Consider the following 17,339-nt stretch of genomic DNA (forward strand, 5'->3'; position numbering starts at 1 on the left):
GGAGCGTTGTGACAGGGCCGGACTAACACAAATAGCTCAATTAAACGGACCGGTGTCACAATATCGCTTCGTTAACAAATGGACCGGCCAGCGCTCACGTACCCCAAGTATCACGTTCAGAATTACGCAGCGCGGCGTCCCTTTCGAACATTTTTAATTCATCGAAAATAGAAAAATAATTTTAGTATGAATATTCATAAAGGAATGCTCGCATTGGTTGACTGCAAATTATGTAGACAGTAATAATGATCATTTTTAGTGACTAAAACAAAAGATGAATCTATTCATGTTGGTATCTCGCATCCCTGTAGTGATATGTTCATGTGAACATGCTCTTAATCGTGTTCATATCTACTTCACAACGTCTGTCGGCCACTACATGAACTAAATGTAATAAATATATCTAAATAGCAACATGTTTATTAGGTACTTCAATATTGACAAATAATCGATAATCTGACGTCATCAATTTCAATGAATACTTGATATGAGCTATCAGTATGACCGATGTACACATTGACGACTCTATTTACCTTGTACTCTATGAAATATATATTGTCTAGGAAAAATTACACTTAAAATTATATGTACCTATGGACAACAATGTTGTTTTTCAAACAACATAAAAAATACTGATACGATTAGTTTCATACAGAAACGTTGATTTTTTTGTTGTTAAGGTTGAATTTGTTGCAGAAGTTTATTAATCTTTTATCTTTGCCACAAATATTAAACCACATACATCAACGCAAAATGAGTTAAAAGAAAAAGTTAAAACTGTCCTTGAATTTATACATTTAATTTTGATTTTTACTTTTTAGCCGACTTCAAAAAGAAGGAGGTTATCAATTCGACTGTATTTTTTTTTTTTTTTTTTTATGTGTGTTACCGCGAAACTCGGCCCCTGGTGGTCCGATTTTGATAAAAATTATTTTAATCGAAAGGAAGTGCTTGCAGGTGGGTCCCATTTTTTTGTTTTTTTTTTAAATAACTAGAAGACTAGTAGATTTTGAATATAGCTTCAAAATTTGTTGCGGAAATTAGGGACATTTTTGCTTTCAGCGCTTACGTAGGCTAAACTATAGGACCTACATAAAAATGATGTATGGCGAATTGTAGCTCTTTAAATGTGCTAAATAAAAGTCCGCGATAGCATATATCTATCTTTTATAGTTTTCTCACAATAACCATTTTTTTCTTTAGAAACATTAATTAAATTCATGCCCTATTTCCGACGCTATTATTCAAGTTCAGTATTAACTCTTATGTAAATAAATATGTTCATTATCAAGAGAATTTAATGTAGATTATATTTGCAATTGAAACTATATCATTCTGTCTAATAGTTTAGGAGATATCGTAAGAATAAAATTACGCGGAAACGAAAAATGCTACATCGCGTTACAATGAATAGCACAAATTTGCTTTCTGGGCTTACGTAGGTCAAACTATATGACCTACATTAAAATGTTGTATCGAGTAATTATAGATCCTTAAATTTGCTAAATAAAAGTCTCAGGTGGCATATATCTATCATCTATGGATGTCTCACAAAAACCATGTTATTATGAACAAACTTCGATTAAATTGCACACGAAAAACAGCGTCGTAAGCTTACGGCGCTATTATATTATATTCGATATGAATCCTTATCCAAATAAATATGTTTGATGGCTAGAGTATTAAATACAGATTACATTAGCCTTTAAACTATGTAATTCTGATCAATAGTTTGGAAGATATTAAATTATTAAAAACTACGCGCATTCGAAAAATGCTACTGCGGCGCGCGGCTGGACAAAATTAAAGGCACGCTACGATGTATTAGTTCGTTAATTTTCAATTTGTATACCGATTTTGATAATTATTTCATTGTTTAAAGGATAAGTGGTTATCTGGTGTATTCTAAATTAGTTTTTGAATTGAAGTACACACATATTAAATAGGAATGTCCTTTTCTTTATTTGTCTTATTTATGTCCTTATACGTATTAAGGAAATTTGTAATTAAACTTCAAATTCACTAAAAATTGAGAAATAAAACAAACATTTTAAGAAAAAAAAAAATAGCCGACTTCAAAACAAAAAAACTATCTCAAACAAAATGCGCTCAAAAGTAACTTAAAAAAAACAATTTCAAACAAAATGCACTCAAAAGTAACGTAAAAAAACAATTTCAAACAAAATGCACTCAAAAGTAACATAAAAAAAACAATTTCAAACAAAATTCACTCAAAAGTAACATAAAAAAACAATTTCAAACAAAATGCATTCAAAAGTACCATAAAAAACAATCTCAAACAAAATACACTAAAAAGAAACAAAATAATGTCATGAAAACTTCTTTCTTTCTTTCTTCTCTCTTTCAAAAACCCTCTAAACTCTAAAGAAAGTTCTCTTCTTTCTTGTAACATGTCTATATTGTATAATTATTGTTATTTTGGAGTCGGTTTCGGCCTAAGTAGGGACATAAACGTAAGTATGTCTAATACATCTCAAATATAAAATGTCACCTATTTACTTCGGCCGACACCGACTGCGAAATAACAATAATTATACAATATAGACATGTTACAAGAAAGAAGAGAACTTTCTTTAGAGTTTAGAGGGTTTTTGAAAGAGAGAAGAAAGAAAGAAAGAAGTTTTCATGACATTATTTTGTTTCTTTTTAGTGTATTTTGTTTGAGATTGTTTTTTATGGTACTTTTGAATGCATTTTGTTTGAAATTGTTTTTTTATGTTACTTTTGAGTGAATTTTGTTTGAAATTGTTTTTTTTATGTTACTTTTGAGTGCATTTTGTTTGAAATTGTTTTTTTACGTTATATTACATGATATCTTACCACCAGTGCTTTATTCTCATCGGTGTTTATACTCTAATCCTAAAGCATTCGGTGTAACAATTTGTGGGTGTTCATTATAAGATTCTCCGAGGAATTTTATGGAAAGCACAAGAAACCTCATATTCGTATTGCAGTAGGAAATAGAACAACCATTAAAATAACGTTATTTAAGCTTGATTACGTTGTCAGACACACAAGAGCACTGACAGTGGGGTCTTAGACGGGGGTTTGGTCGACAGGAACGTGGACAATGAGTTCCAGTACAACGTAATCCGCTGGCTTTTACACCGACAACTTAGTATTCATGTCATTTACAAAGTTACACTATTGTATGTAATTTAAATCATAGTGCATTATAATTTCTAGTTTACAATTTTCAATACACATGGTAGGAGCTACTTTCGTATACCAGACTTGGAAAACATTTATCATTGTATTGACATCTTACCGAAGTCACAATTTCTATTTATCTTTTTTCGGGTCCTATTGTTTCTTGAATAGTTTAATTTAGACTACCGTCATCACGAATATCAGAAAGATCAAAATAATTGTGGTAAAGCACAGTGTAGGTGAGAATGATCGTTTAAGTACCAGTACCTCACGTAACATGGGTAAAGTAGAATCACTTTTTAGTTCTAGGTTTCTGATTTCTGGAATGACGGAATGCCGATTGTATCCAATTCGCGTCGCCTATTTTCAGCATTTGTTAACATCAGGCATATTGTTGCTCTTTTTCAATGTTGCTACTGTTAGGTCATTTTATTAGACTGTTGCCTTTTAAATTTTCTGAGCTGACCGCGCTCGCCTAACTTCTCCTTTGTAGACAGGTGTCTCGTTCGCCGCCGCAATAAATAGCTATTTAGCAGAGAGTGCGGGTGCGGGCCGCGCTCCCGTGCGGTGTCGCCTGACGCCGGAAGGTGTTCCCAATTTGTCGCCCGGAATGAGATTGTCGCCGCTTTCAGCATTAGGTAAGTGGCTTTCACATTTCACTTTACGCGAGTCAACTCTGATTTATATCGTTACATGCAACTTGAACATTTGAAAAGTCTATAAAAATTTAAGTGTATAATAATATAATAATAAAACTAAATCAGCTCCAAAGACAGAGACACAAAACTTGTCTCTGTTGGATGTAAGTCTATTAACTTTCGTAATACAAAAGTTGGTTCATAGCAGGTAATCCAAAATAGAACGGGTAGACACGAAATTCCCGATCATTTAAGTGTGTGATCAGTTTTTAATGTAAATATTTTTATGGCAGATTCTCGGTAAAAGTGAAATTAAATTATGATAGCTTACAGTTAAACAAGGATATGTGGCCCGATGCGAGAGGCAGTCGTGGTTAGTTCTGTCAGAAACGTTATCTAAAACATAGGAAATGGCATAAAAGATAATAAAAACAACACATGAAGGCCTTAAGATGTACAATAAGGATCTTGTGACTTTTTAAATTGACAGGTGGACGCTAGTGATCTATCATAATTAAGTTTGTCTTATGACCACGTGGTCAGATATCCTTGCTGGTCTATACTAGCGCCCTGTCAATATAAAAAAATGTCACAAGCTCCTTGTCTTACTGTAAACCTTGTCATATTATTTCTTTTATGTCATTTTCTACGCCTGTGTTGATTTTACATATATCCTGACAGAAGTAACCGCTATAGCAGCGCATCTTACCGGCCCAGATAAACTTGTCGCACTATAATGTCGTTGAATTGCTCCTTGACTTTTAATGGGGCAACGACATTCGAAATATTCTACGTACTGATAAGCATATCCAACTTTGAACTATCCATTTTAATTATTACATTACTTTAATAATTTTAATCGATTTTTAAGGCTCCAAATATAAATAGGTGACCCTAGATTAGTATTAGAGATACCTAAGATGGACATGTCATTGGTCATCATTTCTTTAGGATTTAGTTTGTTCCCGAGTCCGTACGTGCAGAAAAAAAAAAATAGTAGCCTATGTGTTCTTCCAGACTATGTTCTATATTCGTAGCAAATTTCACCCAGATATGTAGAGCCGTTCTGAAGATACTTTCTAACAAACATCCATTCATCCGTCCAAACAATTGTATTTATAATATTAGGAAGATTTAAACCTTAAGAATATTTTTCATTTAATCAATGAAATAGATAATTTTAAAATATAAAAATTTAATTAATAAAAAAAATGTTTTTTTTGGTTTTGTGTTTTACTAATATGGACATTATTTAAGGTTATTTCATACGATTACGTTTTTTTTTTAAATAATAGGTATAGTTATTTGAAAAGAAGAACAATCTGAGATTTAAAAATGGGTACTTCACGGACTATAATTAGTTTAACAAATCATTATGAAATAACTACCAATATCAAATGTTATACAGAAAATTATGATTTAAAAAATATTTACCTCACAGGTAAAATAATTTATTGCACAAGCAGAACTTTTATAACTATTAACTTAAGAAAAATAAATAGGGGATTCTTAAAATGAAACAACATGTAAAGTCCGAAACAATACTTTGTATCTGAAACAGTTAATAAAGTAAATAAAAATGCTATTACAACCAATAGTAAAATAATTTAAAATGCATTTAACATTAGCTTTTAAGAGTGAAAAAACGTGCTTGTAATTTTATACCTTTTGTGCTTACAAGATACTCTTGGTACATTGTTAGATTCACATCGACTTGTCAAACAAAATGTTTTGTTTCATAAATTGCATCTAAAAAAAACATCAAAATTAAAAAGTAGGTTTACATCTTCCATCAGACGTGCGCTCGTATCCGGTAGCACATGCGCCTCTGAAATTTTCTCTTCCAGCTTGTGGATCCGCTTTTGTGTTATTCGAGACACCCTTGGGTGTGGTCACACTGGCCTGTGTTACCTCTGATCTGTCAAAAACTATCCTGTCAGCATCTCTGCTATCGGGTTTAGACACTTTCACTGACTCTCTTGGATACTGGTTATTTTGTTTATTGTTCGATTGAAAAACATTCTTTATATCGTCTCCGATTTTTTGTGCTGATTCTTGAATTTTCCCAAACAGATCCACGACCACGTCTCCATTTGATTCGGGACTTATTACAACTATCCCGACACAAAGTAAAACGATAAGCGATAGCTTCATCTTGCTAAAAACGTGTCTTTCTTCTCACGGTTCTTTAGAAAATATAGTCTTACAATTAAGCTACTTTCAAGAATATGAATAGATAATGTGTGACCTAGCTGACCTACAGCGAGATCTTTAGTCGCTTGTGATAATTGTTGCGTTCCACGAATTGATAACATACCATAGCACTTCAAGGAAATCGCTACTGACAAAAATTCTGGCTATTTTATTCATTTAAATATTTCTTATCCCAGCGGATGTTTTATCTGAAATGAAACTTATAGTTATTTATAGCTTGGTCGTGTACTTGTAGATATATTATTACATAAAGTGACAAAGTAATATGATATATATTCGTATCATATAAGTTATATTGCATTCATTATTGTCGTTATTACAAGTGTTGTGCACAAGTGCTTTTAATTCTGAGTTCTTTGATATAATGTGAAAAGTACCTTCATATGTATATGTTACAGCAGTAAATAGTTAAATATAAGAAAGACCTATTAATATGAAGGTATTTTTGTGGGTGTATGTTTTCTAGGTCATGTAAGACGCAACACACTTACCTTTAAAACGGTTGTCTACAGTTGCCTAAATCATCTCGCCTCTGTCCATCAGGACATTCTAGCACCGGCACTCTTATTATTTGACCAGTTTTGACCTTCTCGGTAGTTGACGTCGTGGCCATGCGCAATTTATCATGAAAATTGAATACAATACCACTTTGTCCCCTTGAAAACGTGTATAGAGATAGAATAATTACAAACAACACAATCTTTGCGTCCATTTTATCGACTGTTATAGAACAAACTGCGCGTCAAATTCGATTATTGTGAAGTGCGGCCCCCAATCACCACCGTATCCTACACGCGCCGTAGATATCCTTCACAGCACCGTTCGTACAGCTATTAGTGTTCAGTGGCACATCAATCATAGAGGGGCCAGGTGTGACGCCTTTGTTATCACCTCTATTTTTATTATTCTTTCCAAACTTGTGAACAAAGAACTCCACAATGTCCTTAACGGGGTTGCTAAAGGCGACAGTGACGTCTTGACTGGAGACCGGAGCGGCTTCGGGGTTTAGCAAATCAAAGACTACCAAACAAATTAAAATATACCGTATAAAGCGAATCATTTTAATGTTCATTTGAATATATTCACTGATTCACTCACACTAAAAATAAAGGAATTCATCGCATATTAAATTTAAACTCGATGGAGTCTTTATCGATACCCACGCACAAACAAACACGTTAGAGCGCTTACAATCTCTTCGCAAATGATTTGAACAAACAAATATTAAATGAAACATTCGTATGATAATATCGAGTTAATTTTGTCGCCATGTGTGTATCTATTAATGATAAATAGAGACTAAATGGTTTATCTATTACGGTAGCGGAATAGATAAAACCAGACGTGCTTTGGAAACTATGCTTTTACCTCTATTATACCATTTTTAAGAATATTACATTACATATAGATGTATGTTACATTACAATAGATACATGTTACATTACATACATATTACATAGAAATGCTTGAGAAAATGCTCTAGTGTATATTCACCTTTACCATCCGGCGGTTCGGATATAGAATCTGTAACTTGATTTTTATAATACAATCAATTATTATCTACTTCATAAGAATTTTTCTTTTGTAAAATGTACAACAATATTTGTGACACGTGAAATATCATTTAGTATAACTTACTTTAATCTCATCAATTTAAAAAAATATCTGCTGATATAAAGTTGACTTTTCCGTAGAATTATTTGTAGTATAAATAACAGTCAAATTCTTCAAAGGAATACGGCATTTCATACACGTGAGAATATTGAGACGCGTCGTGGAATTTATACCGACTTTACATTAAAAGGATTCCTGTTGTATGATGTTGTAATATAATATTATCATAGGAATTCTACAGATGGAAATTATATCAAGTTTTTATGACAACAATGATTTTAAAATTTTAAGAAAAATTCGATTTTTAAATTTGCAGATCCTGTTTAGAACACAATCATTATTGATACAAGTACTATTATTATTTATTTGTCTTCCATAAATAGATATCACTTTTGTCCTTTTTTATTCAATTTTTTTTTTATATTGATAAAGTTACCGCTCGACCACGATCCCACCAGATGAGGTGATGATGTGGTCCAAAGATGGTACGCGATAGCTTTGTAGATGCCTATTCATTCTACTCTTGAAGGCCCCCACATCATACTTGGACGGAAAAAAATAAACAAACCTATGCATCTTCAATGTATCTGATTGTTTAAAGTTAACAGAAATCATTTCATATCTAGGAAAGATTTTATTCCTTTACTTTCTTCTACATTCAGTATATTTTGTGAATATTTTTTTGTAATTACATAGACCATTATATCCCACTTATATCTAGTCCTTTTATAGATAAATATTCATTGCTTTACCACTCTAATCATTTTTCCCCTTCTATTTAACTAAAAACGTCATACATACAAAATTTTTGTATTTTGTATGTATGACGTAGCTCTTCGACACGTAAACATAAAATCAACCTCAACGCAAACATGTTGGTTATGAAACTATCAAAGCTAAAAGATTAAAAAGCAGCTACTAGCTAGTGAAAAAATGTATTTATTTAAAAATATTATTTTCAAGTTACGATTACAGAGAAAGCTCGAAATTCATCATTATAAAAAGCTCGTTAGTAGCGTCCGCAATACAAGCTCGGTTCAGCGATTTTATTCGTTCGGTAGAAATATAACTAATTTTCACGAGTATACTGACTGACCAACTTCATAGTTCTTGCCAAATAACCTAGAAATTATGTTTCAAATCTATTGCAACATAATCCAATGCAACCCACATTAAAATAAAAAGAAAATTCAAAAGTCAGATAGATCGTGTTAACCCTCGCATAGACAAAATGTTGACATATTTATTATATATTTAAAATAAACTTTTATTTTTAAAATACTTAAAGTAGGAATAATCTGCCTAAAAACACTATGAGTCCATGACCTTGCCACGATCTCAGTAAAAATGTCAAAAACATGTGTGAGCAGGAGAGCAGAGGCATTTCATTATTAAAATACCTCTTTTCGGGGCGACAATATTTCAATTACGTGTTGTGACAACATTTGTAATTAAAACCATTCAAAGCGTGCCTTCGCAAAATGTTGAGTCCTATGCAAAATAAATATATTTATAATACATAATATAATTTTAATTATTAATAATAACATCATAAAACTTTTAAAAAAATAGAACATTGTAGAAAAAATAAATAGTGCTAAAAATGTATATTATTCTGAAAGGGAGCTTAAATTTATAATAATCAATATCTACGTATTGTTAATATGATAGTAAACAACGAAATAAATTGTAATGGCGGCCATGTTATAAAATTAAACGAATCCGGATCGAGATCTGCATCGGGAACAATTTATGGATTAATTAACTCGTATGAAGGCTTTTCACATGAACAACAGAAACGGTTCACGTTTTAATTTTAATTTTTATTAAAATCATTGAAACGTGCTTCGATAAATGTTTTTATATAAAAAATAAAAATACGGTGTCTTCCCTTAAGCTGCTTTATAATGGATTATACTCGTAGAAACATGCTCTAAGCGATACATAAGTTTTCATAAATGTTATACATAAAAATCTTGATAATCTTCTCGTGTCTGGTACTGCCATTCTTGAAAAAAAATTAGCTCTTAAAATGTTTTCCTTTTTTGTGCTGAAATAGAAATAAAAAAAAATATTCTTATTATATCAAAAATTACTACAAACAACAACTAATTTGACGGAATTTGACCATGTTACGTTTATATTCATGACAAAAATAGAACCGTGTAACAACCGCGTAATAACCTTTAAATATTCAAGAGTTTGTTGTTTGTAAAGAAGTTTCCTTGACCTGGCTCGAGTAAACTTACAATAATTAAGTCTGAACTTAACGCACAATCTAAGCTAGCGATCTAAGGTTAATACACACATTTATAGTCATGTCGAAAAAAGTTTAGTTTGCCTGTAATTTAATGCTAGCAGGCTGGAACGCACCGCCGATAAGTATAGCATGAAAGTCATCAGTGACGCACTTAGACGAAGGGTAATTGCAAACTGTTATACTCTAGTAAACTATTAACAACAAAAACAAAAAATCCCGATTTAGATATGATATGAACTGCTGCCTTAAAAATAAAACGCTTATTTAAGTACAAATTCCAATTTAATTCTTCAAGCTAACTGACATTCGAAGGAACTTGAAAACTGAATTGAAAATTATATACATTGTGTCCGTTTAACACATGGACACAATATAAATCTATCATCAATTTCACAGAAATTTAACTATTCATTCTTTCTTACAAATAGTCATACAGATTAGATACTAGCCGCTATAAATTCTTGATAAAAAGGTGACATTACTTACATGATGGGAAGATTCATTTTTTTTATTGTCATTACATTTTTCATTATCTTCTTCAGAAGATGATGATGAAGATGACGATGAAGAAGATGAAGAATCATCTTTACCGCGGCCCTGTAATGTTAAGCATAAAAATTAATTTTCTGAATCTTTTTGGCTTTACTCTAAAAATCTAAATAATTAAAATTCAAAAACTTAGCAGCCAGGATCTCAAAACATAGATTAAATTATCTTTCAAATTGAGACATACTTTTAGTTGCTAACTTGCCGTCTAATTTTTCATCTTATGTTCATAATAATAACTCTTAGTTATTCTCAACTCTCTAGAATGTTGATATGACATGTTAAATAATTGTTTATTAAATGGAAATAAATAAAATTAATATAGAATTTGAGATTTGTTACCATACTTACATATCTATTAAACTGGAAAAAATAAGACGGCAAAAGTTGGGGGAACAGTTTCATCATTATTGCTCATTAGAGCCGCAATTGAGGCTCGCTTGAAGAAACCCGCCGCCGTAACGCGAACATTCTCCAAACAAATTGGAGTGTTCCGCTGCGTACACTACAGCAAGCCTCTAGGCAGCCAATATATATAGGTATACCTCTAAAAACTTTTGGTAATTAAAACCCGCGTATTGAACTATAAATGTAATTTAAAATAGCGCGTTTACTAACTACTAAAATAGAATGTACCAAATGAAACTGAAGCATATAAAAAACCGAACCGAAGCAAAAATTTTTTTTTAATTTAAATGTTGAGAATTGCTTATACTTTTCTGATGTGTGCATACATTCATCATAAGACAAGTGTACCCAAAGGTACAAAATAATCGATCTAAAAACTAAATTCAATTACCATACCTTTTTTCCATCATCTTCTTCCGATGATGATGATGATGACGAAGATGAAGACGATGAATCATCCTTGTCTCTATTCTAGAATAAAATGGTAATGTGTTTAAGTATTGTTGGTTTGTTACATAACAAGCAAATTAATACATATCGTAATATATAGATCTAAACAAAGATAATAAATATGAACATCAACAACAAGAGCATAACCTTTGCTCTGATCTAATTTAGTTGTATTTACGATAACCTCCTTTGTATTCAATAAGTGTGTCAATAACAGTTTAACCTTATTTACACAAAATATTAAGGTATGTACTATACTACCTACTGTTGTTGTACTATATAAAAAAATATAGAAAAAGATCGTCGGTGGCTCAGGGGTTAAGCACTTGACTTGCAATCTGCAGGTTCTGGGTTCGAATCCCGCCATGTATCAATGTGTTTTCGATTTTCGATTTACATATGTACATTTATCCGTTATCCGAAAACATGTGATGCAACCTGCACATTTATTTCTGAGAAGAAATTCAATGAAATGTGTGAAGTCAACCAACCCGCACTGAGCCAGTGTGGTTGACTATGGCCTATTCACCTCTAACTTGGGGTAGTCTCCGAGCCCTTCAGTGGACCCACAGTACAGTGAGCTGATGATGATGTAATTATTATTTATAAGCTAAGGGGACATACGAGCAGTGGGAACACCGAAATGTTCATCCACGCCCATGGACATTTGCAATACTGGAGGAACCGCAGATGAGTTGAAAATAAAACGCTTGCTTCTTGAAGGACCCTAAGTAGTAGCGGTTTGGAAATACCGCCACGGACAGACCATTCCAACGAGGCAGATAGCTTCGCGAAAACTGCACGGTTTTGGATTGCAAGCCATCGATATGGTGTGGATGCTATCTGGCGGTCTGCCGTGTCGTCCGTTGACGGAACTCGACGACAGGAACTGTTCCAAATAATTCTTCAGCAATGAAACACCGTCTAGTGATACATCCAGTGATAAAGTATGGTGTATTTTTACTTGTATCTTCTTCTGGTCAAGTTAGCGGGACTTTACATAAGTTTGGCTAAGAAATGATGCTGATTTTAGTGCTCTATATCCAACAATCTAATCTAACAGGTGTTAAAACAACGATGATGATCAATAATTGAAGTTAAGTCTTCAAAACACATTTATACTTCTTCTGTTACTTATTAAATCATAGCTCATTTCAGGGTCTAAAAGCTACAGATATCTTCTAATTAAAGTAAAATTGTATATTGTCGTACTCACCTCACTGCTACCACATGATGAATGAGAAGTTTTCTGTCTGAAAACAAATGACATGTTCTTTTTCAATTAAAACTAATTAAGCCAATTTAGAGTATGTTCTACAAAATATGAGGTAATAGGTTCACGTTATTTTTGTGAAATTAATGTTTTTTTCGTTCTTAAGTTCTTATGATTGGTTATTAGTAATTTTAGTTTTGTCTTTATTAATGTAAAAATATGTCATATCAATAAGTAGCAAATGTCTCAAAAAAAAATTTCCAAAATTAAAACTTACCCCGTGGAACAGGACCTGGCGTCTGTAACCGCCAACAGAACCAACGTACACAATATTAAAAGCACACCTTTATTCATGATGGACTCGTTCGAAGAACTGAAATAGTTGTTATTGAATTATTCATTTAATAATAAGGAGTAACTGCCAAGTTGTAATTTACAAAAAAAAAAACAAAATACTGTTCGATACAAAAGAGAATTGTTGATAAACAAGTAATATTTATTTATATATTTTACTCACCTAAATTAAACAGGTTTCTTACAAATCAATCAACACGCCTGCTTATGTCGAAATTAAGATTTGCACTACAAATCCAAGCAACTAGTTTGGGGTACGACAACAGTGGGTCACTTGATAAGCCGTAGATAGACAACAAATGCAATGAAAACATCGCATTAATAATGCCAGTGCCTAATAACATTAGGGAAACCAAACTGCCAGTTAAGCTTTCGAACAAACGCGTGCTTTGTTTTTTTTATATAAAAATATAACCAATATTAATTTGACAAAACCACACCTTTAGTTACTTACAATCTCTTGCTACTACTTAATATCAAAGTAGAACGTGATTACACAAAAGGGCTAACTATGTTATAACATCCTTTAGCAGTAATTTTTTTCATTTGTTTTTTTTTTCTCTCTTGTTAAATTCTTAATGCTGCAAACCAGCAGATGGGCACCTCTGAACGGGCGCAACACGGCCCACCGGGACAGGCTGAAAACCAGCTCCACAAGATTATGCCTTGCGGTACATGCTGAGTCTGCAGCCCATTGTTGTCATATTTTTTTCTGTTATTAATGCCGAAATATTGTATTCCTTATGATGACAATAAAGTAGATTTCTTTTTATGATTAATTCAAAAACTTTATTAATCTTTTTAGTAAGACTGATAAGTATTAAACGTACTCGTATCATTGTGATTGAGAATACAATAAGAAAGCACTTCAAACGTCCCGCTCAATTATGTGCGGCTTAACAACATTCTTCGATAAACGCTTCACCGTCAGCAAGAAAACAAGCTCCTTACACAAATAGAAGGGATTTTAATATTCTTAAGTAGTGATGATACTGCTGCGCTCTCTATAAAGGACTTGCAAAGTAATCCACTGAAGGCGCGGGCTATCTCGCAAATCTGCTTGGGTCATCGCAACCTTTTCAGAAATAAACAGGTTTTAGTCCTATAAAAAAAAACACTTATTTACGAAATATGAACGACTATTTATTCTTAATCCGTTTTAGGGATCCGTAGGCGAATTTTATATCATCTAATATACTTTTTTTTTACTTATCTTTAAAATTACTAATCAATTCTGATATTCTGGAATTATATGCAATTAGTGTCCGACTATCAATATCTTTATCCTTAGAAAATTTATTTCTTAAAAATATTTATATCTCCCACCGAACATCGCGCGACTTATTCTTTTTTTTACCTGAATTAACTTATTTTTTAGTACAAAAGTAATAAGAAAAATTATTTACTAAAACTTTCAAATACAAATCTTTCTGAAATTTTATAAACATTTGAGCTACAAAAAGCGAGTTTGGTAAATACAGAGTAAACTTTAAAGATCCAAACAGCGAACCCTTACCTGCTTTGGTACTTATTGAATTTAGCTTGAATGAGCGCCGAATGTATTAGTCGCGAGTAAAATTACAGACCGGTTTAAACTTTCCGATGGAAGGGAGTTCGAAAATGGCATTATAAATTTAGCAGTTTACAATCACTGCGCTACTCGGCGGAGGCAAAAAACCTTCGCGGCAAACTCGTTCTAACTTTTCCTATTTTTCTGCGTTAATTTCACCTGAACCCATTACACTTTGCAACAATTCTTAGTGCGAACGTTTCTATTAGGATGTTTAAATTGTATTTTAAATGGCTTTTTCAAAGTTTCGAAGGGACCAGAAACGATTGCGTTTTTAATACAGAACAAAAATCATTTTAAGTTTTTATACCCCATGAAGTTTTATGAAAAAACGATGAAGTTTTCTTAGTGGCCTTAATATGTATTGTGTTTTTTACAGCTTACGAAGCTGGTACCTTTTTACCGTCATATCTTATATATATATATATAAAAGAAAGTCGTGTTAGTTACACTATTTATAACTCAAGAACGGCTGAATCGATTTGACTGAAAATTGGTGGGCAGGTAGCTTAGAACCAGGAAACGGACATAGGATAATTTTTACCCCGTTTTCTATTTTTTATTCCGCGCGGACGGAGTCGCGGGTAAAAGCTAGTTTTGAATATCTCCATACCTTTATTAACCTCGTAATTACGTTTCATACTAAATCAAGTGATTTTTAAATTAATTGCGTCATAAGTCTGTACGTACGTATACTTTTAACTAATATCAAAATGTTATTAATCGAGAAATATGATTATCCAATTGTGTGTAGGCTGCCTTAATTACAGCGAATCAACTTACCTGTAACGAATGAAAACGGTTGTCGCAATAGTAACAGAAAATTGGTAGCAAAGTTGAGCAATGAAATGTTAAGGATGAATAAGTTAATTGGGCCCCGGAGCGTATCGGCGGCCTGCTGCGGCACAGAGGAATGCATTTAAATTGGATTTTAAGAGTAGAAATCACCGGCGCCCCGGCCCCGCCTGCCCCAGCCTTGTTAGACTCAATCTCAAAGTTTACGTAAACGAATAAAGCTTCCCCGTGGAACTGAATTTATTGATATCAATTCGACTGTGCTTTTTATACTTATGTTGCTATTCATCTGCATCACAATGTATTTTCAGTTCAAGGAACGGCTCCGAATTAATTATTCATGCATACGATTATTAAAGCGCTTCAGGCCGTTCTGGCAAAATTTGCCGGAAAAATCAACTTACTTTCTATTAGGAAAATGATACCAATTTTTTCATTCTGTTCGGGTGTTAATTACAGACTGATCAATTGTACAAGTCATTTGTCACGAATGTTATGGAGCGATAAATATGGTTATCTTAACCAATGCGTATGCGTTTTTTGATATAAGCTCTAGTAGAAAGTTTGCTCGGGCAGATTGTGTTATTATTTTCTTCTTTTTTCACAGTACTGTAATCGTTTTTATTTAAAAAATATGAAAAATAAATTGTATTATCTTAAATATTTCTTATACAGTATTATAAATTTCGTGAATTTATAAAAAAAATGTTACCCAGCTAAACTGCAGAAAAGACATTTAACACTACAAGTATAACAAATTAAATCATAACATTAAAATTATTTATAACAATGTATCACAATTTATCCGGTAGGTGGCAGTGTGCATAAGTAATACGTCCCGACTGAAGGAACTTCAGCAGAACAGTGGGTTAGCAAGTTCGGAAAATTTCAACCATGAATATTACATCTTTTAACCCATAAACTTTTAGTTTCAAGACTTCTCTATGTAGGAAACAGGAACAGGTAAATAGTAAATGGTTATATACCCATGGGTAAAATGCCTACCGGACTTTACCAATTCGTGATTTGTGTGTAATTTTAAAATAGAAAAAAAAAACGCAGAACACACATTGTACACGCTCGTTACTAGAAATTAATTACAAAACAATTTATTTTGTTTCAAATATAGTACCAAAAAAGAAATCAGTTAATAAATATAAAAATTCCATAAGGATTTAATTTGCGTAATACATTTTGCTACGCTCATTACATAAATGTAATTTTAATTCCGTCCCTCAAAATACATCGACGCAAAATATCGTAACGGTTTGGTTAATTCCGGGGAAAAACGGCGCGAGTGCCCTCGTAAATGTTGGTTGAGTGTGTAGGGCTGTGGCTGTTGCTGTGGCAAATCATTACGGCCAACAAAAATTACTCCATAGGTAGACCTTCTTTTGTCGCTTTGTAATTTCCTTAACAACATACATTTTCGAGTCAAAAACCAACGTCATTTTAGGAACTTATTTTACATTAGAAAATATTTTTATATTTCAAAAGCATGTTTTGTGAAAAAATAGAAATTAAAAAACAATATTTCATTAATAAAAAGAACTAAGATGGCTCCCTACTTTCTTGAATACTGAAACGGAAATATCTTTAAAGAAATCATACTCTGAATATCTGACCAGTATTTCTTATACATATAATAGCTTACAATTATACTTCATCGTATATTATTGAAATGTTAATATTAAAATCATTACAGGACATAAATAATATTGAAAAATTTAATGTGTAGAAAAATAACAAAATTCAAGTGTTATTTTTAAGATTCATAATCTTTTCAAACAAGGATTCCGTTTTTTATAACAGCCGACCGATTAAAAATGATCGGTATACATAGGTGAAAGTGTAGTAATTATAAAAAGTACACATATAGCAGCACAAGATTATAATAAATGCGAGAACGCAGCGGTGTTGTGTCGGTGCGTATCTCCGCGGAAAGAAAACGGTTTTCTTTACGAGCTATTCCGCTGAGCCAATATTTCTTCGCGACAGTGCGCGCCATCATAAAATAAAACGAAAAATTCCAGAGCGCAGCCCCGGGCCGCCATGAAAATCATAAGAGGCGAGGTTTTATTAGCTATCGGCGCGGCCAGTGCCTTC

General features: G+C 32.6%; 1 protein-coding gene and 1 long non-coding RNA gene across 2 annotated transcripts; both read right to left on the reverse strand.

The window, feature by feature from the left end:
- Positions 1 to 5,400: 5,400 nt before the first annotated feature.
- On the reverse strand, positions 5,401 to 6,201 carry LOC106708692 (growth-blocking peptide, long form). Its single transcript, XM_014500228.2, has one exon. It carries the CDS (start codon positions 5,961 to 5,963, stop codon positions 5,577 to 5,579), a length of 387 nt encoding a protein of 128 aa, XP_014355714.1. The 5' UTR covers positions 5,964 to 6,201; the 3' UTR covers positions 5,401 to 5,576.
- Positions 6,202 to 11,247: 5,046 nt separating this feature from the next.
- LOC123721040 lies at positions 11,248 to 12,881 on the reverse strand. Its single transcript, XR_006756129.1, has 3 exons — positions 12,792 to 12,881; positions 12,518 to 12,554; positions 11,248 to 11,322 (listed from the first exon to the last, which is right to left on the reverse strand). It is a non-coding gene; the product is annotated as an uncharacterized LOC123721040 (long non-coding RNA).
- Positions 12,882 to 17,339: the final 4,458 nt, after the last annotated feature.

Source organism: Papilio machaon, chromosome 5 (assembly GCF_912999745.1).
Source record: "Papilio machaon chromosome 5, ilPapMach1.1, whole genome shotgun sequence".
NCBI classification, from domain to species: domain Eukaryota; kingdom Metazoa; phylum Arthropoda; class Insecta; order Lepidoptera; family Papilionidae; genus Papilio; species Papilio machaon.